The 26,317-nt window shown below is 44.7% G+C and overlaps 2 protein-coding genes across 6 annotated transcripts in view; one reads left to right on the top strand and one right to left on the bottom strand.

Annotated features, from left to right (window-relative positions):
- Positions 1–21,158, top strand: part of Cdca7l (cell division cycle associated 7 like) — a 60,389-nt gene extending 39,231 nt beyond the window's left edge. For 4 of the 5 annotated variants that reach the window (XM_028773187.1, XM_028773189.1, XM_028773188.1 and 1 more), the window contains 9 exons: positions 6,502–6,636; positions 12,018–12,149; positions 14,044–14,394; positions 15,767–15,838; positions 15,931–16,101; positions 16,701–16,823; positions 17,642–17,791; positions 19,145–19,281; positions 19,758–21,158. In XM_028773187.1, the coding sequence (XP_028629020.1) occupies positions 6,502–6,636; positions 12,018–12,149; positions 14,044–14,394; positions 15,767–15,838; positions 15,931–16,101; positions 16,701–16,823; positions 17,642–17,791; positions 19,145–19,281; positions 19,758–19,776 (1,290 nt within the window). In that variant the 3' untranslated portion in view covers positions 19,777–21,158. Of the gene's footprint in view, positions 1–6,122; positions 6,274–6,501; positions 6,637–12,017; positions 12,150–14,043; positions 14,395–15,766; positions 15,839–15,930; positions 16,102–16,700; positions 16,824–17,641; positions 17,792–19,144; positions 19,282–19,757 lie in introns of all 5 variants that reach the window. The other variant, XM_028773190.1, reaches the window with a different exon arrangement.
- Dnah11 (dynein axonemal heavy chain 11) overlaps positions 20,429–26,317 on the bottom strand; it is a 291,537-nt gene continuing 285,648 nt past the window's right edge. Inside the window, exons 78-82 of the mRNA XM_028773185.1 lie at positions 26,062–26,244; positions 25,870–25,985; positions 22,897–23,009; positions 22,322–22,462; positions 20,429–21,069 (exon numbers count right to left, since the gene is read on the bottom strand). Coding sequence (XP_028629018.1) covers positions 20,822–21,069; positions 22,322–22,462; positions 22,897–23,009; positions 25,870–25,985; positions 26,062–26,244 — 801 coding nt within the window. The 3' untranslated portion in view covers positions 20,429–20,821. The remainder of the gene's footprint in view (positions 21,070–22,321; positions 22,463–22,896; positions 23,010–25,869; positions 25,986–26,061; positions 26,245–26,317) is intronic.

Here is a 26,317-nt window from a genome sequence, read left to right as displayed (position 1 = left end):
TAGTCCTTGGCAGCCATTTGCTTTGACTTAATAAGAAGGATAAGGTGGAGACTGTTTCCAGGTGGAACGCACACTTGTGGTCCTGGAGTATGAAACAGTTCCTGAGACTGTGTCAAAATTAGCCCTTAATTAAATGGGCTTTAAAGGAGAATCTACTATTTTCCTTTAATAACGATGAACCAGAGATGCTACTCAGTCTGTAGGGCGCCTCCCCGGCATACACAGAGATCTGGGTTTACTCTTCAATACCACATAGAGCTGGTGGAACATTCCTGTAATCCTAGCACTGGAGAGGCAGAGGCAGGGGGAGCTGAAGTTCAAGGCTAGCCTGGGCTACATTGAGAACCCCACCCCCGAACCACAGCACCATATTAAAAACAAAGTAACAGATGATGACTGTGTTCTATGGCTAGGTGGTATGTTTTAATATAGGAAGGGTAAGTTTAAGTATTGGAGATGTAGATACCTTAATTAAACCTTAATTAAAGTTACAATTAATGGTATGATATAAAAGTTTAATGATGCTTTACATTGATTTATTTTCAGGAGTAAATACCCAACTGGAAGCCAGCTGGCCCTTTGAGGCATGTTTTATAGCTTATTAGATTCTTCTTGTAAATGGAATGTCAATTAAGACTTGGGTTGGCAGAATCCATGGTGCTGTGGAACCCTCTGGAGCAGTGGTTCTCAGCCTTCCTAACGCTGTAGCTCTTCAGTTCCGTTCCTCATGAAGTGACCCCAGCATAAAGCTACGTTTCTTGCTACTGTTATGAATCATAACGTGCACATCTCTGTTGTCCGGTGGTCGGAGGAGACCCCTGTGTGAGGGTTGTTTAACCAGCAGGTCGAGAACCAGCTGCTCTTAAGTGTTCCTGTGTTGAAGGGATGTTGGGAAGACACACCTGGTGAGAACCTCAGGTTTTTATTAGTACTCCTTAGGAAGGATGCAATAAACCTGGGTCCCATCCTGACTTCTCAGGTAACTGCTGTGGGTTGGAATCTGGGGCCTGGGGCTCGAGGGCGGCTGTATGACCCCTCAAGCTGAACCCTGTCTGGCTTATATATGTGGCTCTGAACCCACCGTAAAGGAGGAGGTGGGATTCTCCCTTAAGCATCTGAAGTTCTGGCAGCTCTAGACTGGCCAAGGTGAAACTTACCAGCTGGAAAGAGCTTGCACTCTTAAGTAAGGGAAAGCTCTCCTCCTTTGTTTTCAGATTTGTCATTTGTTCTTGACTTTGAAGGATTATGGTAAACAACACCTAACAAACTTTATCATTGTGCAGGTAGGTCAGTGTGGTCAGTGTGGTGTCATGTTTCAATAGTATGCTAAGTCTCCAGAGCTCTTCCTGTGTGACTAAAACTGTAAACATCTGACCGCTTTCTACTGACATCTGTGAAATCCGGCCACTCTAGCATTTACATGTCCACAATATGTCTACACACGAATATACACTTAGATTCCACAAGACAGAAAACACATATTTGTCATTCTCACCTTGGCTAATTTTGCTTCCTATAACAATCTTCAGTTCTATTCATTTCATCACAGATGTGATAGTCTTCTTCTGTGTTATAGTTCAACAACACTCCTTTGTGTATCTCTACTGAATGCTGTATATCTATCTACTCAACTCTTGGTGGGCTTCTGGGCTGGTTCCTGGTCTTGCCTGTTATGGACAGTAGCAATAAACATGATGTGTGAATCTCTCTGTGTTCCGTGGACTCTTGAGTTGTCTGCGTATAAACCAAGAATCGTCTGCTGGGTTATGTAGTGTCTCTTATTTTTACCTTTTGGAGGTCCCTCCATGATGATTCCCATATAGCTATACATGTTTACGTTCTCACCAGAAATGAGTGAGGATTCCTCCTGCCCACATCCTCGCCAGCGTGAGTGGCCCTTTTCTTCCTTGTTGTCCTTCTGACTGAGGTAAGGTAGATTTTTAAAGCAATCTTAATTTACATATCCTTCATGTCTAAGGATGTTGGACAGTTAGGTCTTCAGATACTATTGGTTCCTTGTATTCTTCTTGAGAACTAGTCAGCTCATTAGCCCATTTATTGTTGAGATAATTTTGGAGTTCTTAAAGATTCTAGTTCTTAATCTCCTGTCAGATGTGTAGTTGGCAAAGTTGTCATGTCTTTATTATGTTGAGGTATGTTCTTCCTATTCCTAGGTCTTCCAGCCTTCTATCATGAAGGGATGCTGAATTTTGTCAGAGCCCTTTTTTGCTGATTATCTGTTGAGATAATCCTAACATTTTGTCCTTTAAGTGTATTTATGTGCTGTATGACATTTAGTGGTCTACCTATATTGGTGTGCATACCTTTACACGCCTGGAACGAAACCCTTTTTGATCATGGCATGTGATTTCTTCTCCCTGTGTGTGTTTTACTTACTTTAATTTTTTTGTAATCGATTATCTCATGCATACATAAATGCATGCATATATACATATGTGCATGCATATATACATATACCTACATGCATAATACATATGTGTGTATAATGCATATGCACATGCATATATACATGTATACATACACGCACAGTGCATGCATGCATGCACACATACAATGTATTTTGATTATATTTACTCCCACTCCTTCCAGATTCATTTCTCACTCCCCTCAACTTCATGTCCTATTTTATTCTTTTTATCACCCACCCATGGGGCTGGAGAGATGGCTCAGATGTTAAGAATACTAGCTACTCTTCTGAAGGACCCTGATTCAGTTCTCAGCACTCACGTGGTAACTCATAACTCTCTGTAAGTGCAGTTTCAGGGGATCTGACACCCTCACACAGACATACATGCAGACAAAACACCATTACACATTTTTTTAAAAAAAGGAATCATTAAATTTATTACCAAGTGAGTTCATTTGTGCTGCTCATACAAGCATGGTTGTGAGGCCATCCTTTGGAACTGGAACAGATTAACCTATGGTGGTGGGAGAGGGGGAATGTGGGGAGGAAGGGGCATACCCCTAAAGAATACGTACTCTGCCTTCCCTAGAAGCAATCCACTGTCAATATCTTCAGGGCAAGGGGTGGAACTAGTGACACACACCCCCGACCCCATGTTGAGTAGCTTGATCTTGTGCAAGAAACCCCGTTATGCTGTGAATTCATTTGAGTACAGAGTACAGACACTAGAAGATGTGGGGCCAGGGAGCCTTTGAGTGGGGTGTGGGTGACCAGCCAGGAACAAAAGAGGGGTCAAGGCTTGTTCAAACCCTGGCAATCCCATCCTGAAATCAGTAGGATCAACCTCCCCGCTAACCCCCTCCATGCTTCACTCCTCACCCCGATGTCGCACGCCCCGCCTCATGCCCTTTGCTCCACCCCCTCACCCCACCCCATGCCCCGTGCTCCACTCCCATGCCCCGTGTTCCACCCCTTGCTCCACCCCCACGCCCCATGCTCCACCCCCATGCCCCGTGCTCCACCCCTTGCCACACCCCACACCCCCGTACTTCACCCCATGCTCCACCCCTTGCCACACCCCCATGCTCCACCCCATGCCCTGTGCTCCACCCCTTGCTCCACCCCCTCACACCACCCCACGCCCCGTGCTCCATCCCATGCCCCATGCTCCACCCCGTGCCCTACACCGAAGACAGGCAGCACCTGGAATTCCTCCTTATGCAAATGAGGCATCCCAGCTTCTGCTCTGACTCCAGCCAGTGATACACACTCAAGGCAAAAAAGCTCCTACTCAAGGTTTAAGTGGCTTCTGTTTCCCCCATTAAAGGAGCCATGTCATTGAAGCTTCCTTCCCAGTGTCTTTTTAGCTGTGAGTTGAGACTCTTTAAGGTTTTATGAGAGGTTTGCTAATTCCTGTAATGTCTAATTCCAGAAAATGTTGCCAGTTAAGGTTTTCTCCTTGGCTGTATTATAGTTTGTTCTGCTCCCCACTTCCTGTTCCCCACTCCTGTCCACCCTCCTGTTAGTATTCTGGGTCTCCCTGGTTTACTTTGTTGGGTATAATGCTTTTCTTCCTAGCTGTCCTTTGCTCATCTGTTCTTGACATGTCTTTGTTTCTGAGTCAATTTTTAAAAAATTACTTAAGGCGGTAGGGATGGTACCCTTAGTTACTGTCATGGCTTAAAGTATTGCGTGCTCTCTTGATTTTGAGGGTTGCCTACGAGAGAGGTCTGATGTTATTCCGATGTGCTTTGCCTTTATCGGTAGTTGGTATTTTTCACCCAGCAACTTTAAATGTCAAACCCTAAGACTCATGAACTACATTTGAGCTTATCCAGAAGTCCAGAATCTGCAGAACTTCTTCAAACACCGTTTAGAGTTTGGCGGCAAGAGCAAGCCCACCACTTATCGTGTGGTTAGTGTGGTCTTCCTTTATTCCCAGTCAGCGACGACACAGTGATGCATCTAGAGCAGATGCAGAAGCTATGGCTGCTGGCGGGGAGAGGGGGATATATCAGACATAGTACCTCTGCCAAGACATGGTTCTAACAGTTGTCATCCTGCCTTAAAGTTTCCCTGCTCATGCACGTGCTCTGAAATCTGTTGTAGATTTAATCTAACACTTGTAGTATGTTAATTGTGTTCCCAAAATTGCACAGGAATCTGGATGTAAGATTCTGAGGGTTCCTACCCCCAGTTGGTTCTGATTGATAAATAAGTTGCCTGCGGCCAATGGCTGGACAGGGAGACCTTGGTGGGACTTTAAGATTCCTGGGCAAGGGGACCAAGGGAGGAAGAAGGACTCAGAATCGCTATGCTGGGAAAAGAGTCAAGTCCAGTCCTGAAAGCTGCAGAAGAGAGAGAGAGCGTAGCAATCATGTAAGAACCAGGGAAGAGCGGCCCCAGCCCCCTGCCCTACATTGAGTCTAGGGCAGCAAAGATGGAATATAGATTTTTAGTAAGTAATAACTCAGGAGTATCGGAGGGGAGGTGTTAATTACATGGAGGTCTGGGAGTGGCCCAGCCATTGAGCTATTTAAGGCATATTAAAAAGGCTTTGTGTGTGTGTCTTTCACTTGGCAACCCAGAACATTGGGGCAGGTAGCGAGGAATTGCCTACTGCAACAGAAATCCATTCTGTATTGTGTCCCTCTGGTAGTTAGAGGTCAAAGGGAGGAGAGGCTGAAGTTGACACACTGCTTCCCTTGGTGCTACTGCAGGTATGAGTTCTGGTGACTGAGCTACCAAAGGTGTCTACCAAGACAAGGGTAGAAAACATTGCTCAATGAGTCGTGTCCTTAGGAACTTAAACTCTCTGCTCCACTCCTATTTCTTGTGTCTGACAGTCTGACTTACCTCTTTATGTCTTGTATGTATATATGATTATAATTTATAAAACATCTAGGGACCACAAATGAGAGAAAATAAGATGTTTATCTTTCTGATTCTGGCTTACTTTTCTTACTATGATTATGGTTGTCTTGACTCCTTAAGCACTGTGGGTGCACAGATTTAAGTTGGCTATTCTAAAGGATCCCCTTCTAAAGACAGTCAAACTGCAGCAAAATTTAACCTGATTTTTCTTGGAAAGCAGAACAGATGTTGAACTGGCTGGTTTTGTGTATCAATTTGACACAAGCTGGAGTTATCACCGAGAAAGGAGCCTCCCTTGAGGAAATGCCTCCATGAGATCCAGCTGTAAGGCATTTTCTCAATTAGTGATCAAGGCTGGGAGGGCTGATTGTGGGTGGTGCCATCCCTGGGCTGGTAGTCCTGGGTTCTATAAGCAAGCAAGCTCAGCAAGCCAGGGGAAGCAAGCCAGTAGGTAACAGTCCTCCATGCCCTCTGCACCAGCTCCTGCCTCCAAGTTTCTGCCCTGTGTGAGTTCCTGTCCTGACTTCCTTTGGTGATGAACAGCAATGTGGAAGTGTAAGCTGAATAAACCATTTCCTCCCCAACTTGCTTCTTGGTCATGATATTTTGTGCAGGAGTACAAACCCTAAGACAGATGTGCAGACAAACAGTGATTTCAGATGATGAGTCTATAGGTGCTGGTTTTGTTTTGTTTTAAATAAATAGATGGGAGTAAACAGCTTACATCTATCCCCACAGATGCATATTTATTAGTTTGGACAGACATGGATCTCTGAGGGTGACTGTCACTAATAGCATTTAAGTTCTATTAATTTCACAGCTGCTTTAACTGACTTCAAGTATAGAAAAGGGAAAGCCGCTCATTTGGGTGTGTGAACAAACGTTCATCTCTGAACCCACATCGGATAACCAAAATTAAAGAACAGTGGGTGACAACAAAGTTAAGAGCTTACCAGCTGGAATCTTACATGGTGAGTTAATGTCAGGGGAAAGAGCTCTCCAAAGTAGCTTCTGTCTAGGATGGCTACACATTAATTGGAAGGAGAGGTGTATATAAACCTAGAATTGGAACTAATGTGCTTAGGCCCACTTTTTCCCACTGTGGGATCTTAACTGAAACATTGTTGCTCAGGGTTAAGGATGCAATGCTAGTTCTGCTCCAGTGATCCCAGCATCCTTTTCTTCTGAATCCAAAACAGATACCCAAGGAAATAGCCGACATCTTCAATGCTCCCAGTGATGATGAAGAGTTTGTGGGTTTCCAGGATGACGTTCCCATGGAAAACCTATCAGAGAGCTGTGGTAGTCTGGACTCGCTGGAGTTGGAGAAACAGGTATGGGTCTTTCTTTTCAAGACAGGTGTGGCCCTCTGGAAGCCTGTGGCAGGGTGCTAGTGCTTCCTCATCTTAGTACAGATCCTGAGTTGATCATCAGAGTTTTGCCATCATGTTTCCAGAAACAGATGAGAGGTCTCTGTGCATGTTTGTTACTTTAATCCTAGCTATGGACAGAGTCGTAAAGGAAGGGAAGCCTGTGGCAAGGCTCCATTGAGTGCTCTCACAGCAGGGGAGAGCTAGGTTTGCTTCATGTCCCACACAGGTCAAAGCAGTCTGTGGCTGTGAGACAAAGATTCTATTATTCCACTTTTGCAGAACCTTTTGGAACCTTTTGCAGTATTATTTAATGACCTTGGACGAAGCAACGTGAGTTACAGTTCTCTGAAAGGTATCTATTCTCTGAGAGGTTCATATTGTACCTAACACACAGCAACCAGTCATATGATTAGCCTCCATGATTCTTCCTCCGAGTTCTTATCGCCTCTTCACTAACAGGATGTAAATTAAACCCACCTTGCTTCAGGTAGGCCAGTCCAGGGAAGGAGTCAGCTAGTCCTGCCCTGTTACTTGGGAGCTGTGTATGGTTTGGTTTTGGTAGGATCTGTACTTCCAGGGATATGGGGATTCTCTCATTATTATTTTTTTTTTTTATGTCATTGCTCAGCCTTTTCCCTAGACCTCTTTTTTTCCCTTCCCTAGATGGAGAAACCTGATAAGGTATTTGTCCCCAGAACTTTGTACTCTATGAACTCATCAAGTCAAATCAGTTGCAACTGGTACCATATATATTTTTAAGTTTTACATTTATTAATCCTTTCTGTAATGATTTATACCACAATAGCAGATTGAGTCACTGCAGAACCCTTATTCTTTACGGTTTTTGTCAATTCGAATGTCGGCCTTTGCAGTCCTCTCCCTTTCTCCCCTTATTTTGAGACAGGGCCTTGCTTTGTAGTACTGGCTGGCTGGGAACTCTCTGTAGACTAGGCTGGTCTTGAACTCAGAAAGCCTGCCTGTTTCTACCTCCTGAGTGCTGAGCTTATAGACTGTGCCACTGTCTGGTGTCCCTTTATCTGTGTACATGAGGTCTTTTGTCTTTTCATGCATGCTTTGCAATTCTGTTTGGTCTTACTCTTCTTTCCAAAGCGCAAGGGTTCACACACCACACTAAGATTAGCTGTCTTGCTGCCACTAAACTGGCATTGTTGTCTAGCATAGTTTGTCTAGCATAAACTCTCCGCTAGTTTTCCTTTGATTTCTGTCTGAGGTACACTTGCTTTCCCCAGGTGAAGGCCATCAATGACCATTGTTTTCTCTGAAATAGTTGGATGGTCTTTATGTGCAGCCTGGCGTTTCCTGCCTGTCTCCTAGGAAGCTGAACTCACCACCATTCTCTCCTGCTTGCTACTTACTTCTCCATCTTTCCAACTACTGCATTGCTGTCTTGTCGTTTCCAGTCACTGTGACTAATTCTCAGGAGTTGGTGGAACTCTGGTGCCCTCATACACCTCTCTTCATCTCTCTGCTGTCTGAAGCTGCTCTAGCACTCAGCCCTGTCTTGCTGGGATCAGTAGGACTGAGCATGGGTCAGGCTCTTATGTTATTCAGAAGCCTCCAGTCTCCTTGCCCATGGTTAGAGAGGGAGAGTGAAGCCATCACACCAAGGGACACTGAGACATACAGAGAGCATGTGGGTATCCTGAGACATCGACTGTTTTTTTGCTGCTATGACAACTGCTTTACAGTCCAGCCTTGGCAGTCTCCAGGGCTGACTGCACCCCCAGCAGACGTGGTTGGCCACCAGAGCGTGCCACCTGCATTTCATAGAGATACTGATTTTACTCTTGAGTACTCCAGAGGGTGGTGGAGTGAGTACCAATGAAACTGAAGCTCAGGAGGTGAAAGACTTAGCCAGCGTACCACATTGGAAAGTACTCAGTGAGGTTGGCTGTTGCAAATCCAGATCACCATTTTCTAGCCTCTTCCCGTGGCACTTTCTCTTTACCTGTTGCGGTGACAGCACAGATAAACTGGGTGTCCCTCAGCATAGCCAATCCTCCCTGACCCTTCCTACTGGGTGGATTCCTTTTTCCTCTGTGTGATGGAACATATGTGTCTGCCTAGATATGAGTACAGATTGCATCCCCTCAAAGGAGGAACTTAAAGCTGCAGGGTGTTTTCTACCTTCCCGGGCCCTGACCTTTGATCTTGTTTCAAGCATGCAGCCCTCTGCACCACCATGCACAGTAAGCACCCTCGAATGTTTGTTGGTGCAGTTGGAACATGCCCGTCTCACTGATACACAGGCCGTGGCTCTCCAGTCCTCTGTCTCATGTCAGATGGGCTCAGAATAAACCACCCAATCGCCTCTGATATCTCCTCCTGCTTACAGCGTTCGTCCAAGTAGATACTGGTTACTTGGTATGCCTTGGTAGCATAATGAGCAGCTTTCAGAAAACAAAGCATTCAATGAGGCTCTGCCGAGGAGACTAGCTTTATAGAACCACGTGGAAAACAGTTCTTATGCCCCTGAGAGCAAGCTCGTAGCAAAGTTGTTTTAATTCCATCAGGACTGATCACCATTTCCTAGGATAAAAATTTCCAGGAAGGTTGGAAGGTTGGAACTTGACCCTTTAAGTCTAGACTCATTCTCTTTCAGGTTCTGTACAGAATCTTTGGATATTTACTGAACTTATGCTTTGAGGCCATTGCCCTAGAAAAGCCCCCAGGGGCTGGCCAGATGTTTCCTGTACTGGGTGGGTTTCCTTAGCAGGCAGCTGTGTTACACTTGTTGTCTGTTTTTCTTTAGGTGTATTTCATGTGTATGAGTTTGTCTGCTCATGTATATGTGCCCCAATTCTATGAGGTGTTTAACCCCTGAAACTGGAGTTAGAGATGGTTCTAAACTGCCACATGGGTACAGGGAACAGAACTCATATCCTATGCAAAAACAGCAAGTGCTTTTAACCACTGGGCCATCTCTCTAGCCCCACACTTGTTCTTTTATTAACTTTAAACCCTGGTCTAAGGCTCACTTGACTCACACACTTGTGATTCATTTCATCCAGCTGAGAGAAATGGCATAGACTTGCATACAGTGTGTGTAGCTGACTCTGGGCTCCCTCCCTTAAACACAATTCGAGTTTCTCTTTAAATAAACTTCCCTTTTGTCTTTTTCTTTTCTTCTTCTTTTTTTTTTTTTTTTTTTTTTTTGCAGCTGCACCACAGCTAACAACAAAGGAAGGAAGTAATTTAGCTCTGAGCAAACTCACTCCAATTACCCATAATAATTCATAGGAGACATTCTTAAGCTTAGAGTGCTAGCTGTAGGCATTTCTTTCTCCATTGCCCTCTAAGTATCCCACTGTTACATATTTCCATTATATTTGTTTTCTTCCCCAAAGATATGGGAATCTGAAGAAGTATATAATTAAAGCTAGAAAAAGGCAGCAATGAAGTAAAGGGTCTCAACCAAATATGGTGCTATGAGAGGTCACTGCTTTATGGGTTTGGGGACAAGGATCAGAATCCTGGTGCAGTGCTTTAACCTTATAGGTAGCTACAAGAGAGTCTTCCTTTTAGCTTGGCATTCCTCTTTTCTGTTTCACACACACTCTTTGGAGAGTTAGGCTTCCCTCCTTCTTTATAGTATTTCCAAAGAAAGTAAAAGTCATTATTGGAAAATGTCTTTGCTCACCCTTCAGTCTGGCAAGAGGGGAGCCCCAGTGTGAGGAGGGTCTAGATTCCCATCAGTTCCTCACGTTGGCATCATTGGAAATGGAGCAAGTCCAGGCTGTAGCAATGGGTGAGGATGTGAGGGCCTTGGTACTCCCTGTTTTTGAAGGAGATACATGCCCACCTACAGGAGACTGCTCCATATGGCTGTGGGGAGTAAAGCAGCCTGAGGCGTCCACTTTCCATGAAAGTTTGCAGTTCTGTGGGAAAGCCACCCCGGGGCAGGAAACTCTGAACTCCATTAACACTCCCCAGCCATAGTAGAAGTGATTGAGACATTGTATTAGTAGAAAATTTCTTGTTTGTAGGTCTTCATTTCTATAAGGTTTAGAAAATGCCTGCTGTGAGTTGGGCCTGGTGGCACATTGCCTTTCATCCAAGCACTTCCGAGGCAAAGGCAGGTATATCTCTTAGTTTGAGGACAGCCACATCTACAAAGTGAGTTCTAGGACAGCCAAGGATATGGAAAGAAGGAAGGAAGGTATGGGTCCCCTGTTCCGGCGTCCCACAATGATCTTTGGCCCTGTCTAGTTCGGGGGGGGGGGGCCCGGGCCAAGGTGACAGAGTGCGAGCAAGGAGGGGAGATCGCCTGCCTCTGCTGCTGCCTCTGCTTGAGTCTCCACTGTCGCCGCCTGGTCACTCCCAGGTGCTGCGCCTGTCTCTCTGTGCTGAGCCGGCCCTGGGCTGGGCCTATAAGAAGCCAGCTAGCTGGCAAGGAGGCATCTTGGTGTCCCAGGCAGGCTCTGGAAGAGCAGATCTCTTCCCAAGTGTTTCAGCTCTTTCGACAGAAACTCTTGGACACCAGGATGATTCTTGCACACCTTTTTACTTCTCCTGAATAGAGCCCTTATATACAGTTTTTGGGTGGGTTAGGGTCTGGCAGCAGATAACGCCTATTGGCTTGGTCTGAGAGCTTGGAGATACCTCATCTACATGTGGGAGAGTCTGAGGCACTGTTACTCGTGACTGATGGCCATAGACCTCTCTGTGGGAGGGGCTATGGAGGGCTGAAGCTAAATGAAAAGAACCGGGCCAGGAGCAGAGCCAAACACCTGCCGTCAGATAAAGGTCTGGGGTTCAAGGGCTGTGCTCAACCAGGCACCCAGAAGGGAGGGAGGAAAATACATGCTCTGTGTTTTATTGTGGTTGTGGTAAAAGACACATAATGCAGAACATGTCACTGTAGCCATTTTGAGTGGCATTAAGGATATTGTATAGTGTTATGTAGCTGTCTCCTCTGCCCATCTACAGACCATTCTCAATAGAAAGTCTTGTCCATTAGATACAAGTGAGTTTCATCTCTCTTCAATGACCCTGTAACTGCTGTTCTTTTTCCTTTCTCTTCCTGGTAGTTGATTTTTTCTTTTCTTTTTGAGATAGGATTTCTTTGTGTATCCCTGGCTGTCCTAGAACTACCTCTGTAGACCAGGCTGGCCTCAAACTCACAGATCTGCCTCCCTAATGCTTGTGTTAATGGCATGCGCCGTCACTGCCCGGCTGTGGTAGTTGAATTTTGAGACAAGGTCTCACCATGTATAGTTCTGGGTTGGAATCCTGCCTCCACCTTTACTGCCTTTCCTCTCAGCATATTGGAATTCTAAGTCTGTGCCACCATGTCTCACTCAAGTCTGTCTTTAATTTAGGAGAACGTGTGCTTCCATTCCAAATACTTCACAGAAGAACTTAGAAGGATTTTCAAAGAGGACACGGACTCAGAAACTGAAGATTTTGAAGGATTTACGGAGAGTGAGCTGAACGTGAACAGTAACCCAGAGGTAACAGTAGCAATGACCAACACAAGAGATGTGGGCTATAATGTTTGTAGTCCTGGTTTTGAGTTCTACTTTTACCCATGTTACATTACACATGGAAAGATGGCTTTTTGGTGGTGGTGGTGGTATTTGGTGGTCCTGCCTGGTCCACAGGCATATCTGTCCCCTAGAATCCTAGAGAAAAACGATCCCTTTAGCCCTGCGGGTCAAAGGCGTATCTTGCCTTCATCTTCTTTTGTCTATTCAGTCTGCCTCAGGGTAACTTGGTCCTTCAGGCTGTGTCTTATTGGATATAAAGTTAGATTCTTAGGCTAGAAGCTAATTTTGCAAAATGGGGGTGATAGAGCAGAGTGGGGGGCTCATGCCTCCTGGTTTGGATTTTTCTAATTGTACTGATGACTCAGGAGTACCAGGGTCCTGGGAACTCGGTCCTGGGGACTCTGCCTTGGGTCCTGTACTATAAAAGGGCTTCCTTGTGGATCTCTTTCTTTTACTCCAATTATTGGGGTTAGGGTTTGCACACTAGCATTTTCAATCTTAGGTTACTTTAAATCACTACGGCGGTGGCGGTGGCGGCGGCAGTGGTGGTGGTGAAGGTGAAGATGATGTTGGTGGTAGTGTTTTGAGGCAAGATCTCACACCATAGCCCAGGTTGAAACATGTAACATTTCCTTGGCATCCACCTGAGATACCAGGCATGAGCCACCATGTCTGACTGTTTTAAATGTTTTATTGGAATAGTTTTAGGCTTATAAAGTTAAAGATGCAGGATGCGGAAGCCCTGTATACTGTAACCTAGTCTTCCTTTACATGATTGTGATATGTTTGTAAAAAACAAGAAACTAGTGTTAGTGTATTGCTGTCACTACATTAACACCTTTAAAAGGAATTTATTCAAGTTTTCGTTAATGTGCCCTTTCTGTTCTGTCCCCAAGTATCACATGGCATTAAGTGTTTCTTTATAATTTTTAAAATTTGTATTTTTAACTGATTCATAGAGACATCCTGAGGCAGATGTTTTTAAAAAGGGATAAGTGTTTAATGATAACTGGAAAATAGAATATTTATCTGAAAATAGATATACTACCACTCCCTTTGCTGGTGAGGTGAGCTGGTTTATGCCTATTTGATGTCATCAGCTTTTACACAACCTTGGACACGGAACCTGCAGAAGGACAGTTGGGGGTGATGGTGGCTTTCTCTATCCCTCTCCTTCCTTCCCTCAGGCATCACTTAAGGCATGGCTGCCTCACCCACTCTTCTCCCAGCAGATGCTCCTCCTCAGACAACTTGCTCTGCCCAGTGTTTTTTCCCAGATGTTTCAGATTGTCACCAGCAAGACACTAAGATCTTCCAAAACTTGATAGGTTTCATCTAGGTGACTTCTTTAACTACTAGTAGTTCTTTAGCTCAGTGATACCTAGTTAAGGAGTTTTTGTTTCTAATGAGGGAAAGTAAATTGCTCCCAAAGCCCCTCTTCCTTAGAATCTGTGTGAGATTATACATATCTGTGTGTGTATATGGTGTCATATGTGTGTGTGTGTATATATAGAGATATGTATACATACCTATCTGTATATGGGATAGATAGACAGACAGATAGATGATACACACACACACATACACACACACACAATTCAGAGTAGGCCCACTCACAAACTTGATTATAGTATTAATAAGCTTTCCATTACTAGAACAGAATACCAGGGTATACTGTGTGTGGCCCACAGCTTGAAGGTTTCATTGCATCATCAGTTGGCTCTCTTGTTCTGCATGTAGTGGAACAAATTCTGACCTAGAACATTCCCACCTAGAACAGTTTTGAACACAGTCGCCTGGTCTAGTTTTCGTAGGTGTTTACCGACTGTCTTCATTCTTCTTTCTCCTTGTCCTTTAGCTCATAGAGTCGGAGCTGAGCGACAATGACAAACCATATCCTGTGATGAGTGACGAGGAAGAAGATGACGAAGAGGAGCCTGCACCTAGAAGACGCAGGTCCAAGAGAAGCAGTTTTGGTCTTCGGGTAGCCTTTCAGTTCCCCACCAAAAAGTTGGCAAAAACACCAGATAGAAATAGCTCACACTTGCTGGACAGTAAGACTGATCTCGGAAGAGACAAGAGCTCCAGACAGCCCAAGGAGAAGGAAGAATCTGCTTCTGACGCTGAGGATGAGTCCAGGGCTGAGAGCCAGGAGAATTCGGATGCTCTGCTGAAAAGGGCCATGAACATCAAAGAGAACAAGGCCATGGTACGCTCTTGCAGCAGCTGGGACCATAGCCAGCTGCCCCAAGGGTTGCTGACATAGCTTTGCTCTCTGGAGGGAAAGTATACCCTGGGGCACATTTGTTACAGGATTAGCTCTGGTTTGGGGGATGGAAAGATTCAAGAACTATCCCTGTTCCAAGGAGGCAGGATTCTGCTGCTCATGGTTGAACAGGCTTAAGTTCTAAGTTGGCCAGAGGTACTGGGGATAGAGGGGTTGACCAGCTGCACTGTCCCCAGCAGAAAAGAGGAGCTGTGTTGTCACTGAGCCCAGGGAGAATTGCAGTGGGCCGGTAGTAGCTTCTGTCTGAAAGTCACTTCTTCAGAGACATCATCTGAAGGAATAAGAAATGGCTACAGTTGAAGTAGCCGCTGCCATGTTCTAATTCAGTATGTCTTGGCTAGTGGCTAGTTCAACCTATAGCAACTTTTGTTACATGTATTTGGATTTTCTTTGTGTGGTCGGTAACTCAGCCCAATCATTGAAAGCAATCTTCCTAATTTTACACTGGCAAAATTAAAAAGAAATTCTACCAGTCATAATTTTTTTTTCTCCTCGTTGATGGCTTCTTAAATGCCTTCCCCCCACCAAAAAAAAAAAAAGCACAATGACTGATAATTTCTACACAGACCTACACCTAGTAAATTAAGAGAACATAGTAACATGTGAATTTTGTTTGTATAAGACTGGGGTGCTTGGCTAAAGGAAATTTTAACACGCTATCTGGCTGTATTTATCTGTATATGTGGTTGTTCTTGGTGGTGTCATGTTTACATGAATCTAAAATCTGAAATTCCTGAGTAAGGAGCCTGGTTGATTGATGCTAGGTCTTTGGCGATAGTGACAGATATATGTATGGAGGTTAGGATTTTTGAGGTACAGTTGCAGGGAGACCCGGTCTTGATCCTGACCCTCTTACCTCTGCATCCTGTTGCTGGGACTACAGCATGTACTACCACTTAAGCCCCAGTTAGTGTGATTTGGGAGTTCTGAGGGTCATTCAGCTAACTGGACATGGTGATGATTGATTTTCATCGGGTTTGTAAAATGTGCTCCAGGTCATACTGCTAAGATAGCGGTGAAATCGGGACCTGATGTTCCTGGCCCCAAACGTGCCAAGATAAACATGTCTTCATTGTGTTCTGTTGTTTCTGTATATAAGGAGGGGGCATGATACTGACTCAGATGAATAATGATGTCTTCCTTTTACTTGGGAGGTGAATTCTTACATGAGGCTATTAACAGTTATCGAGATTTATGGAAGCTATAGTAGGTAGTTCAGAGAGCTATAAGAGGTGTTGGTCCCAGACCTGTCTCCTTGACTGACGTCAGATCCCCTTTTCTTTCTGAACCTTAGCTCGCTCAGTTGTTGGCGGAATTGAATTCGGTTCCAGATTTCTTCCCTGTGCGGACACCACCTTCAGCTTCTGTAAGTGAACTCCTGATATCTCAGACTGGCCCTGCTTCTGGGAACCCATAGCCTTCTGTTTAAGCTACGTCTGTCCGTGTCTTCGGTTTTAGAGGAGGAGAACACCACGACGGGCCTTCTCAGAGGGACAGATCACACGGCGCATGAACCCAACCCGGAGTGCACGACCCCCAGAGAAGTTTGCTCTGGATAACTTCACCTTCTCAGCCACCAAGCTTACTGAAGAGCTTTACAGTTTCAGAAGAAGAAAGACAATCAGTGGGGTAATTACTAATAAGCAAATGGGCCTCAAATCCAAGTATTTCATTATGCTGGGGCTGGCTGTAGTGTAGTCTTGAGTCAGCAGGCTTCCAGCAGTTGAGAACTTGAGTATCCACTATAGTCCTCTGAGAACATGCATTGAGAAGACCCTTGGGCTAAGCTGGAGATAACTTTGTCTGAAATGAGAGGAGGAGCTTGGGTGGCTCAGGGACTTGCCCAGCACACAGGAGGCCCTGGCTTTGATCCAACTCTTTACCAGCAAACAGCCAAACCAGCTTTGTGGTTTTGTAGTATGGAAGGTGCAAGAGTTCCTCCTTGTCTGCTTCAGGAGTGGCTGTTGGGGAAGAGGGGAGAACTTGGGAGCTGCCCCATATGTGGGCATGGCTGTTTACTTCCTTGTCTGCTCTAAGTTTGTAGCTCCTCAGTCAATGCTGTATTGCTCTCTCAAGGGAGTGTGGGTTGGGGCTGGAGTCCAGTAATTGACCACACAGACAAAAGAGACTCAGTCAGCCTTCGCTCTCTAAGCATGTTTAAGATTTTCGTCCTGGTTTTCAGTGTGCAGATTCGTGACAGGTTCCCCTGGTTCTGTTTTCTCCTTCAGGGAAAATGCCAGAGGTATAGACGTCACCGGATATCTTCTTTCCGCTCCGTGAAAGACATCACTGACGGAGACTTGGAAAACATTGCCATAACTGTGCGTGATAAAGTCTATGATAAAGTGCTTGTAAGTAACATCTTCAGAAGAGTGTGCATCACTGATACCCTCCAACACAATGGCATTCGAAATCTGACATCGCTTATAAATGACATCAGGCCTTCTGTCCCTGTGCTGTCCTCCTGGAGGTTTGCTCTGAGCTGTGTGGTCAAGGATTTACTGTACCTGGGAGAAGGCAGACCACCTAGCATAGTGATCCTGCTCAGGGGAGAGGGCTCCCTGGGGCATGTGTCCTAGAAGATTGCTACTGGATTAGAAAAGCATTGTTTATATTTTATATGTTAAAATTGAAAGTATCTGTGGGAGTAACATACCTTATATACTCAAAGTAGCATTTCTGGTTGGTATGAAGTAGTTATGTTTTTCTAAATGATGATCCGCAGAGAGGCTTTGCATTTTCTATATGTTTTGTTTAATACTACTTAAAATAGTAGAGTGTCAGTTGAATTGCCAACCTTTCAAAACAAGATTTTATATGGAAGGTTTCCAGGTCTCCAGCAGTAGATCGGGATTAGTTCATGCTACCTGGAGCTCACTGACACTTAAGTTACCTGTCCCTTCTTAGGGGTTTTATCGTCCCTTCCTCAATTTTTTACCAACCCTTCCTCTGGTCTCTCTTCTGTCCCTGATTGTTGATTCCTTCTGTGTCCCTTGCTTAGCCTCATCTACCCAAGGTGCTTCTCTGGCCCTAGAATTGAAATGCTTAAAGTAAAGGTTTGTCCACATGGTTTGTCCCTCATAGCAATCCTGCTGGATTCTGGGCAAGGCCGTACTCCTGTACCCTGTCCCCATAAATCTCACCTCCACCTCTTTTGCTTTTTCCGCAGGGTAACACGTGCCATCAGTGCCGGCAGAAGACCATCGATACCAAGACGGTCTGTCGGAACCAGGGCTGTGGCGGTGTGCGGGGACAGTTCTGTGGGCCGTGCCTTCGGAATCGATATGGAGAGGATGTGCGGACAGCGTTGCTGGATCCGGTAAGGAGCAGTGTGTGGGTGCATTTGTTATGAATGTTTGGATGAAGGTGCAAGCCCGGGGAGGAGCTAGGGGGAGCTAGAGTACTCTTCTGATTCGATTTCCCCTTCTACATCTTAAGACAATGGGGGCGATGAAGGAGGACCAGGTGACTGACAGCTTGGGGTGAAGAGGTTCTGTAGGGGTTTCCAATGGCCAACCCAGGGTTTATTTCAGTAGGACCCTGTTCTTTTCCTCTAGCAGTGATTCCATCTCATCTGTCTTGGCCTTTCCAGGGGGTAAGTCACGGTTAAGGACTTCCTGCTGCCCCAGGATGGTGCTGTGTCTCATACCTGCTGACACTGTTTACCACCAAGGCATTTTATAACAAAGAGGAGTGTGTGGCGCTGCATTTGTGTGCAGAGGGCAACTCTAGCTGTTATTATCAAGAGTCAGGCTAGACTGTCTGGTAAACTCCAAGGATCCTCTCCCCTCTCTCTGCCCAGTGCACACCACCATCCCTAGACATTTGCATGTGGACTCTGGTTAAACTCAGCATCTCCCTGCCATTCCCATTTTCCCTTTTGAGGTGTGCAGTTTCACCTGTTTTGTGCTTCAGATCCCTATGAGAAGTAAAATGTCACTTCCAAACTCTGTCCATTGGTCCTGGAGAAGCTAGGGCCGAGAGAATTCCTACCTCTGTTATAGAGTGGGAATAGTGGCTCAAACCAACACTTTCACTTATGGAGCAAAAGAATTGTCCTGAGAACAATCCAAAACTAAACATTGGCCTCTGCGGTCTGAAGAGCAGAGAGTTGAACAGGTCTATAAGTGCTGCCTTGAATCTGAGCATTGCCACTTGGGGATCTGTGTTCAACTTCTATGTATACATATGTATACATACATATAGGTATGTGTATATATGTATATACATATACACACACAATCCCCAGTTTCTAGACATACTGTTTTGACTAAGTGATTTAACATTAAAGTTACATATCAGGAGAGCTGGAATTCTTACCTGGATCTTGTGCCAAACCTGTACTCCTAAAATCAAAGCCAATATGCATGCATAACCTGTGAATCACATAGGGTCCTGAACTTAGAAGCCACCTTAATTTTTTTTTAAATAGTTCCACCTCAGTGGTATCTGGTCATGTCTAGAACAGACATGCCTGGATCTTTTTTTTTTTTTTGACATGGCATGGTCACCTTTGCTGTATCCCTGTGAAGCTGAAAAGAGAGGCATTGGCTAGTCCCTCATACACTCTGACTGAAGGACACTGTGCAGTTAGTGGCTAGAGCAGAGGCTCGAACCTAACTCTCCTGTGTAGACTATGGATAAAAGGAACAATCTCTCCTCTGCCTCCTAGAAGTGGACATGTCCTCCCTGCCGTGGGATCTGCAATTGCAGTTACTGCCGGAGGCGAGACGGCCGCTGTGCCACCGGGATTCTCATTCACCTGGCCAAGTTCTATGGTTATGATAATGTCAAGGAGTACCTGGAGAGGTGAGTGTAGCAGTGATGTGTGGGAGAGCCTCTAGGCCATGGTTTTCAGCTCACTTCAGAGCCCCTTCCATCCCGTGTCCATTGGTCCTGGAGAGGCTAGGGCAGAGAGAATTCCTACCTCTGTTATAGAGTACTCAACTCCACAGTGGCTCAAACCAACACTTTCACTTGGGGAGCAAAAGAATTGTCTTGAGAACAATCCAAAAAAAAAAATCAGCCTCTACAATCTGAAGAAGCAGAGAGTTGAACAGTGTGCACTGGGCAAGGTGGGCCCCAGTTCCCAACTGTCAAGTTGTTTAAGGAACTCTGAAGTGTGGAAGTGTGTGGAGACACACTTGGCAGTCTGTACTCAGGGCATGTGGAGCCGCGTCTGAGTGTGCACCCTGGGTGTTCTGGGACCACCTTAGTCTAGAGTGCTGTTTCCATTGCTTGCATCTGGTCAGCTCCTTATTGACACTTCACCATCTTTCTTTTAGCTTGCAGAAGCAGCTGTAGAAGACAGTAGAGAACGGGGATCGCTCGAACTTACCAGGCCGAGTCCCACAAGACTGATCTGCTCTTTGTGCCAGCCTTATACGCTTGTTTTCTAGAATTTACTGGTTCTACTCCTATTGTTTTTTTTAAATGTTTATATGCTTAAAAAGATTTCTCAGGAAAAATAGTAAAGCGGAGAGATCTATATACGTAACTGCACAGACCTGTATTGTTACAAGTGTCTGCTGAAGATTTTAAAGCACAGTTTGAATGAGGCAGAGCTAAAGCTCAGGTAAGTTATAAAAAAAACCTTGTCTAACAGCTCTTGCCTTTGGTCAGCTCCCTCCCTACAGAGGCTGTTGCTTTGCCTCCCGAGTGACCATAGCTCAAATCTGATAGTTTATCCTGCTCTGGATATTGAATTCTGGGTCATTAGAAATCTGTATTGAAGAATGTTACTCTAGGCCGGGCGGTGGTGGCGCACGCCTTTAATCCCAGCACTTGGGAGGCAGAGGCAGGCGGATTTCTGAGTTCGAGGCCAGCCTGGTCTACAGAGTGAGTTCCAGGACAGCCAGGGCTATACAGAGAAACCCTGTCTCGAAAATCCAAAAAAAAAAAAATTTGAAAGAATGTTACTCTAAACTACCAAGTGCAATTAACCACACACTGTGAGTAAGGTGTCCTCTTTTATTAAGAGACAACAGAAACAGACACTGGAGGCCTCAGTGTGCTTGCCTCTTCCTTCAGGACCTGCCTGGAGCCTGCTGCTTCTATGTTTTTTTAAAAAATTGTTTTAGAGATTTTGCTTTTTTATAGAACCCTCACCGAGTTCTTCCCGAGACTTACGGATACGAGATAAGCCGTGGTGTTTTAAATGGGAGTTAGAGGAAGCTAAAATTGATAAGTACTCATTCCTTGTAGACATTTAGTGTTTGGTCCTTGTGTACTGATTATTCTCCCTCCTCAAAGAATAATTCTCTAACAGAAGAATGTATACTCCTGTTACTAAAACATAGTCACTGTGTCTGGCTGAAGCCAGAGGAACGAGTTGTAGTACTAAGGTTGTTTATGCTTCTAGCAGTAGAGCCACGCCTGCCAGCACCCACTTAGCTATCCTGTCTTTACTCCTTAGCCTGAATGTCCACACGTAGGTGGGGCCTCTTGCTTTGGTTTTGTAAACAGGGCACTCATAGGCATGCTTAATTTCTTGTCTGTCCACTGGTATGGCTTTGGCAAAGATGACTGGCATCGTGGACGTTAACTCCTTAAGGCGGGCATCAACAAGGGCTCCTGACTGGATGTCCCACCTGGCACCTGTGGCAGAGACAAAAGATGTGTAACTAGCATGCTGGTACTGAATCTCTAACTGTTCCATGCAATAAATGTTCCACTTTTACAACATTGTCGCTTGCCTGTGGCATCCTTGTGTGGTTTGAGATGTTTAATGGTTTAACTGCTTTGTAAGATCAAATTCTGGACAAATTCAACCCCAATGGAAAAAACACACAACTCTCTAACAACCTTTCCCATTGCACTTAGGCTTGGAACAAGTTCAGGTCATTCCCTACCCGCCCTTGAGATACCTGAACTGTGGTGTTTGCTTCAGAGTGAGTGTGCTGCTGTAGATGAGGTGGCCTGCAGCATAAATGCTCAGATAGAGATACCGGTATCTTCAGGGCTTGGAGACACCCAGGAGCAGAATATTAGAGTTGATTTACTGAGAACTTTTAGAAAGCAGAGGGCAGGGGCTGCCAAGAAGGCTTAGTGGGAAAAAGGTATTGGCAACCCAACTACCTGAATTTCATCCCTAGTCTATATTGAAAACTAAATGTGTAAATACATGTGTAATGCCTGTACTCTAGGTAAGCCAATCTTGTGGGCTAGCCTGGCGTATGTGGTTTGGAGAAAATAGCAGCTTTGAAAACAAGGTAGAAAGAAAGAGCTAGCTCTTGAAAGCTGTTCTTTGACCTCTACACACAATAAAAGCTTAAAAGCAGAGGGCAGATTTTGAATTGATGGTAGTTGTGATGGTTTGTATATGCTTGGCCCATGGAGTGGCACTATTTGAAGGTGTGGGCTTTAATACCCTCATCCTAGCTGCCTGAAAGTCAGTATTCTGTTAGCCTTCAGATGAAGATGTAGAACTCTTAGCTCCTCCTGCACCATGCCTACCTGGATGCTGCCATGTTCCCACCTTGATGATAATGGATTGAACCTCTGAACCTGTAAGCCAGCCCCAGTTATAATGCTGCCTAGGTCATGGTATCTGTTCATAGAAGTAAAATACTAAAACAGAAGTGAAAAAGCAAAATACTATGAATTACGTGCAGGACTTGTTCTTGAAGTTTTAGCGCCAGCTGACAATGTATGTACAGTTTAATGTGACAGCCCCAAGTGCCACACAGTTTTGCTTACATTACACACACACTTGGATATTTAAATTGTCTGAGGGGAGGTGGAAGAAATAAATAGTCATCAAATAAGATGATCATCTCAGTAGATGTTGAAGGACAGGGGACTAGCTTATACCTAATGCAGTTCCATATGCATTCTTTAAGGAACTCACCTTCCAGGTGGAGCCCGTGAAGGTATGCACCTTCTCTGGGCGGGTGGCCATAATCTTCTTTTGTCTTTTTAGTAACATCTATAGTCAAACACATTTTGTCCAGTGGCCACTCGTTTTTTCGAGCCATGGTCTGCATGATTGCTTTGGTAGGAAAAGGAAGAGGAATCAAAGAAGATAAAAAACCTGTTTATAGGGTCCTGATAGCCCACAGTATCCCACAGGGTATTGTAGGTTAGAGCTAGGCTGGGCAAACAGGCTTGCAGGACCAATTTGCCCTCCATGGTCACAAATGAGGATATACCAGAGCAGCAACTGCCATTTGCTTTTGAGTTGCCTATGTGCCTTCAGTGTGACACCGACAGACAATAGTTTTTCTCTAGGACATACCACACTACTGCAGCTATGCCAGGGCCCTCACCTTCCTAACTAGAACCCCCATTGCTACCCCTGCTTTGGAATGATTGTTTTAAGACTGGCGGAGAAAGGCAGGAAGTTGTCACAGGTAAAGCCAGGCAGGACTTCTGCCAGGAATGTGGCCCTATCAGCAGCGGTGGCTGCTTTGCCTCCAGCCATACCTGTTAAGAAAGATTGAGGATTGAAGAACCCAGAAAGCCACACAACAGCTGGGAGGCTGAGGTCTTGAGTCCAAGTATCCAGTTCCCGGCAACGTAAGAGGAGGTCGTTGAACCTGTTCAATGGGAGGTAGAAAGACATGAACTGACGTTTTAGTAAAGTAGACCTCTTCCAGGAAGATGGGGTGGGGCTAGTTTTAGGGCTTGTGGAGTGCACCAGGGTAAGTAGGAAAACGAGCCACCTCTGCGGGCTCACATGGTGGTGCCCCTTCACAGGATTGGTTTCTTCCTCTTAGAGGTTATACCTGCACCTCTTATTCCTGTCAGCATTAGGGACAGGAGACAATGGGTAACAGCCCAGTGGCTCTTGACACAGCTATTATGTCGATGGTATACAAAAGCCTTTTGAACAGGGTTAGCAAATACTACCATTCTGTAAGATGCAGTAGGAATGCTTTGGGATATGTGTGTGGGTGCGTGCGTGCGTGCGTGAGTGGATGCATGCATTGGGTCTGTGGGTGAGTGCGTGTGTGTGGACGCACTATTAAAATACCAGGGTTGCCAGGAAAGGTATAGCCATAATAAAGAGTAGGAGACAAGTGTTTGTTCCACACAGACTAATTACTTGAAAGGGGAAAATAAAGTCTTCTAGTAAAAATATTTACACACACACCCCCAATATACTGGCAGGAAGAAACCTCTAGTGATATTTGATTGAAAATGGGTGTTATAGTGTAAAGAAATGTTAAGGTTAAGATGGTATGGCGGGAGGTCCTGAAGAGATGGCTTGCTCAGTAAGTAAAAGCACTTGGCTGCTCTTTCTGAGGACTTGTATTCAACTCCTAGCATCTGTGTGACGGTTTATAACTTTGTCTGTAACTAGCTGATGTCTAATTCCAAAGACTCTGATGCCCTCTTTGTGTGTGTGTCTGTGTGTCTGTGTACATATATGTATGTGTGTGTATATAATTTATGTATTTTTCATTTTTATTTTATGTGCATTGATGTTTTGCCTGCATGTATATCTCTGTGATGGTGTTGTATCCTGGCATTATGGGTCATTGTGAGCTGCCATGTAGGTGCTAGGAATTGAACCCATGTCCTCTGGAAGAGCTCTTAACCTCTGAGCTGTCTGTCAAGACCTAGTCTTTGTTTCCATTATGTGAAAAAGAAAACTTCAGAGCAAGATAGGAAAAGCAGTTCTGAGCAGATTGTTGAGCAGAACAAAAAGATGAATCTAGAAGACAGCTCATCCCCAGAGGTAGGTTGATAGGTCTCTGGAAACTGTTAACTTAGATTGTGTTTGGAAAGTTTAATGTCTTAATTACATTGTAAAGGACCCTCTCTAAATAGGAACAGTACAGAGAGAAATGAGTAATTAAGAAAACTAAACCAACAAATTAGAAAAGGTTACAAACAAAGAACCTAGAAAAAAAATGACTGAAATTAGCTGGCGCAAAGTAAGATGATGGGAAAAAGCCCAACCTTGTTCATTATAAAACATAACTAAATACAAATCCTCCCTTTCTGGGCAAGTAGAGCCAGCTCTTGCATATTTATAAGACTACTGAGTCTGTGCTCGCTCTCCTGGGTAGTTACTTGCTGTCCTTTGGAAGTCATCCAACTGTACTGCTCCATGCTCAGCTCTGTGTCACTAGGGATACAACCTACAGTCACCTGGGAGGAGGGAAATGAGGACTTGCCTAGATCATACTGGCCTGTGGACATGTCTGCTGGGCACTGTCTTGATTGCTAATTACACCTATGATCCCCAGTGAGTAGGAGGCCTGAGCTGTGTAAACTGCTTGGCTGAGTGAAGGGAGTAAGCTAGTAAGCAGTGATGTTCCATGGCCTCCGCTTCAGTTCTTGCCAGCAGATCTGCTGAGACACTGCTCAGTGATAACTGCTCTCTAGAACTGTAAGCTGAGGTGAATAAACCTTTCTTCCCAGTTGCTTTTGGCAAAGTGTTTAATCACAGCCGCAGAAAGCAAACCAGAGCAGCACTTGGCCAACCCTTGAGTGGTCAGGAAACTTTAATAGTGCTAATTGTCAACAGAGTCTGGGACTGCCCAAGAGACAAGCCCACAGGCACACCTCTGAATGGATTGAGCCTTTAGAAATGCGTGTTAAGGGATTATTTGTATTAGGTTAATTGATATGGGAAAATGTACTATAAATATGGGTGATGTCATTCCCTGAGTTGGAATCCTCAACTGTATAAATGGCGAATGTTAACACTGGCACCTCTTGCTCTACCTCTTGACTCTTGTGTGTTACTAGCTATCTCAAGCTGTTGTCACTGAGGCTCCCTTCAAATGGTGAATGGTGCCTAGAACCATGAGCTATAAAGCAAACCAACCTTTCCTAGGAACAATAGGAAAATAAACCAAGACAGGCAGGGTCCCAACATGATGTCATTTGGAATTCTAATGGCACCTTCCAGATTGATTTGGATTCAGGAAAAAAATATAGAACAAGGAACTTGGGAATGCAAAAGGAGTAGACAGTCATGTGATGCTTTCTGAATTGTCTACCAAGGCCACAGAACAGCTGGGGATATAGCACCAGCTTTCAGCAATCTCCGTTTCTGCTTCTGGCTGTCTAAAGTCGTCTGTGAGTGCATTAGTAATTACTGGTTTGGAAAATAAAGGGAAGAAAAGGCCAACACACAAACTAAAGTAACTTTTAGAGCCTTAAATCAGTGAGGAAAATTTGCTTACATTTTTTTTTTCAGATGAAAAAATGAATGTGGGAAGATCAGGTATTTTTGTCAAAGAGTAGTTACCTAATAAATGAGAATGGATTTGAATCTTGATCTGGCCTATGTGAACTAACTGAGCTAAATACCAGAGGAACTCAAGTGAAATTAATAGAGTCTACAAGATGATAGTCATGAAGCAGGAGTTCTTGTAGGAAGAATAGGAAAAGCTGACTCTGTCTTGATGTTTGCTGGTGGCAGTAGAGACAATTGCTTACCACTGGGCCAGGCCATAAGTAGATGGATAAGCCAGTTTGTTCCACGTGTCTGGGACCCGGTCATAACTCAGGGCAGACATCTGGGTTTCCACATCAGGAGATAACGTTAGCTCTCCCTTGCACAGAGAAAAAGGCCACGGTGAGTACCCTCCAATATGGTGAGGCCCTCACTTGTCCCACTTGTAAGTCTACCTTCAAACCAAGGTCTAAGTGTTGAAGCGACACACAGATTTCCCGGATGAGAATGTTCATCCTCTCACACTCTTGAAAGCAAACGAGAACATATGGGCTTCTGTTTGGGTTCTTTTGCATTATCTCTGCCATGTTGAACTCTTCTGGAAGTCTCTCCAAAATGTCGTCCAAGATATTCTTAACCTTAAAATGTTAAAATACACAGAGACTTTATTTTATTTTATTTTATTTTATTTTATTTTATTTTATTTTATTT

Source organism: Grammomys surdaster, unplaced genomic scaffold (genome assembly GCF_004785775.1).
Source record: "Grammomys surdaster isolate TR1022 unplaced genomic scaffold, NIH_TR_1.0 223, whole genome shotgun sequence".
Taxonomy (NCBI): Eukaryota; Metazoa; Chordata; class Mammalia; order Rodentia; family Muridae; genus Grammomys; species Grammomys surdaster.
The sequence above is the reverse complement of the archived record's forward strand: the minus strand, read 5'-3'. Positions and strand labels throughout refer to the sequence as shown.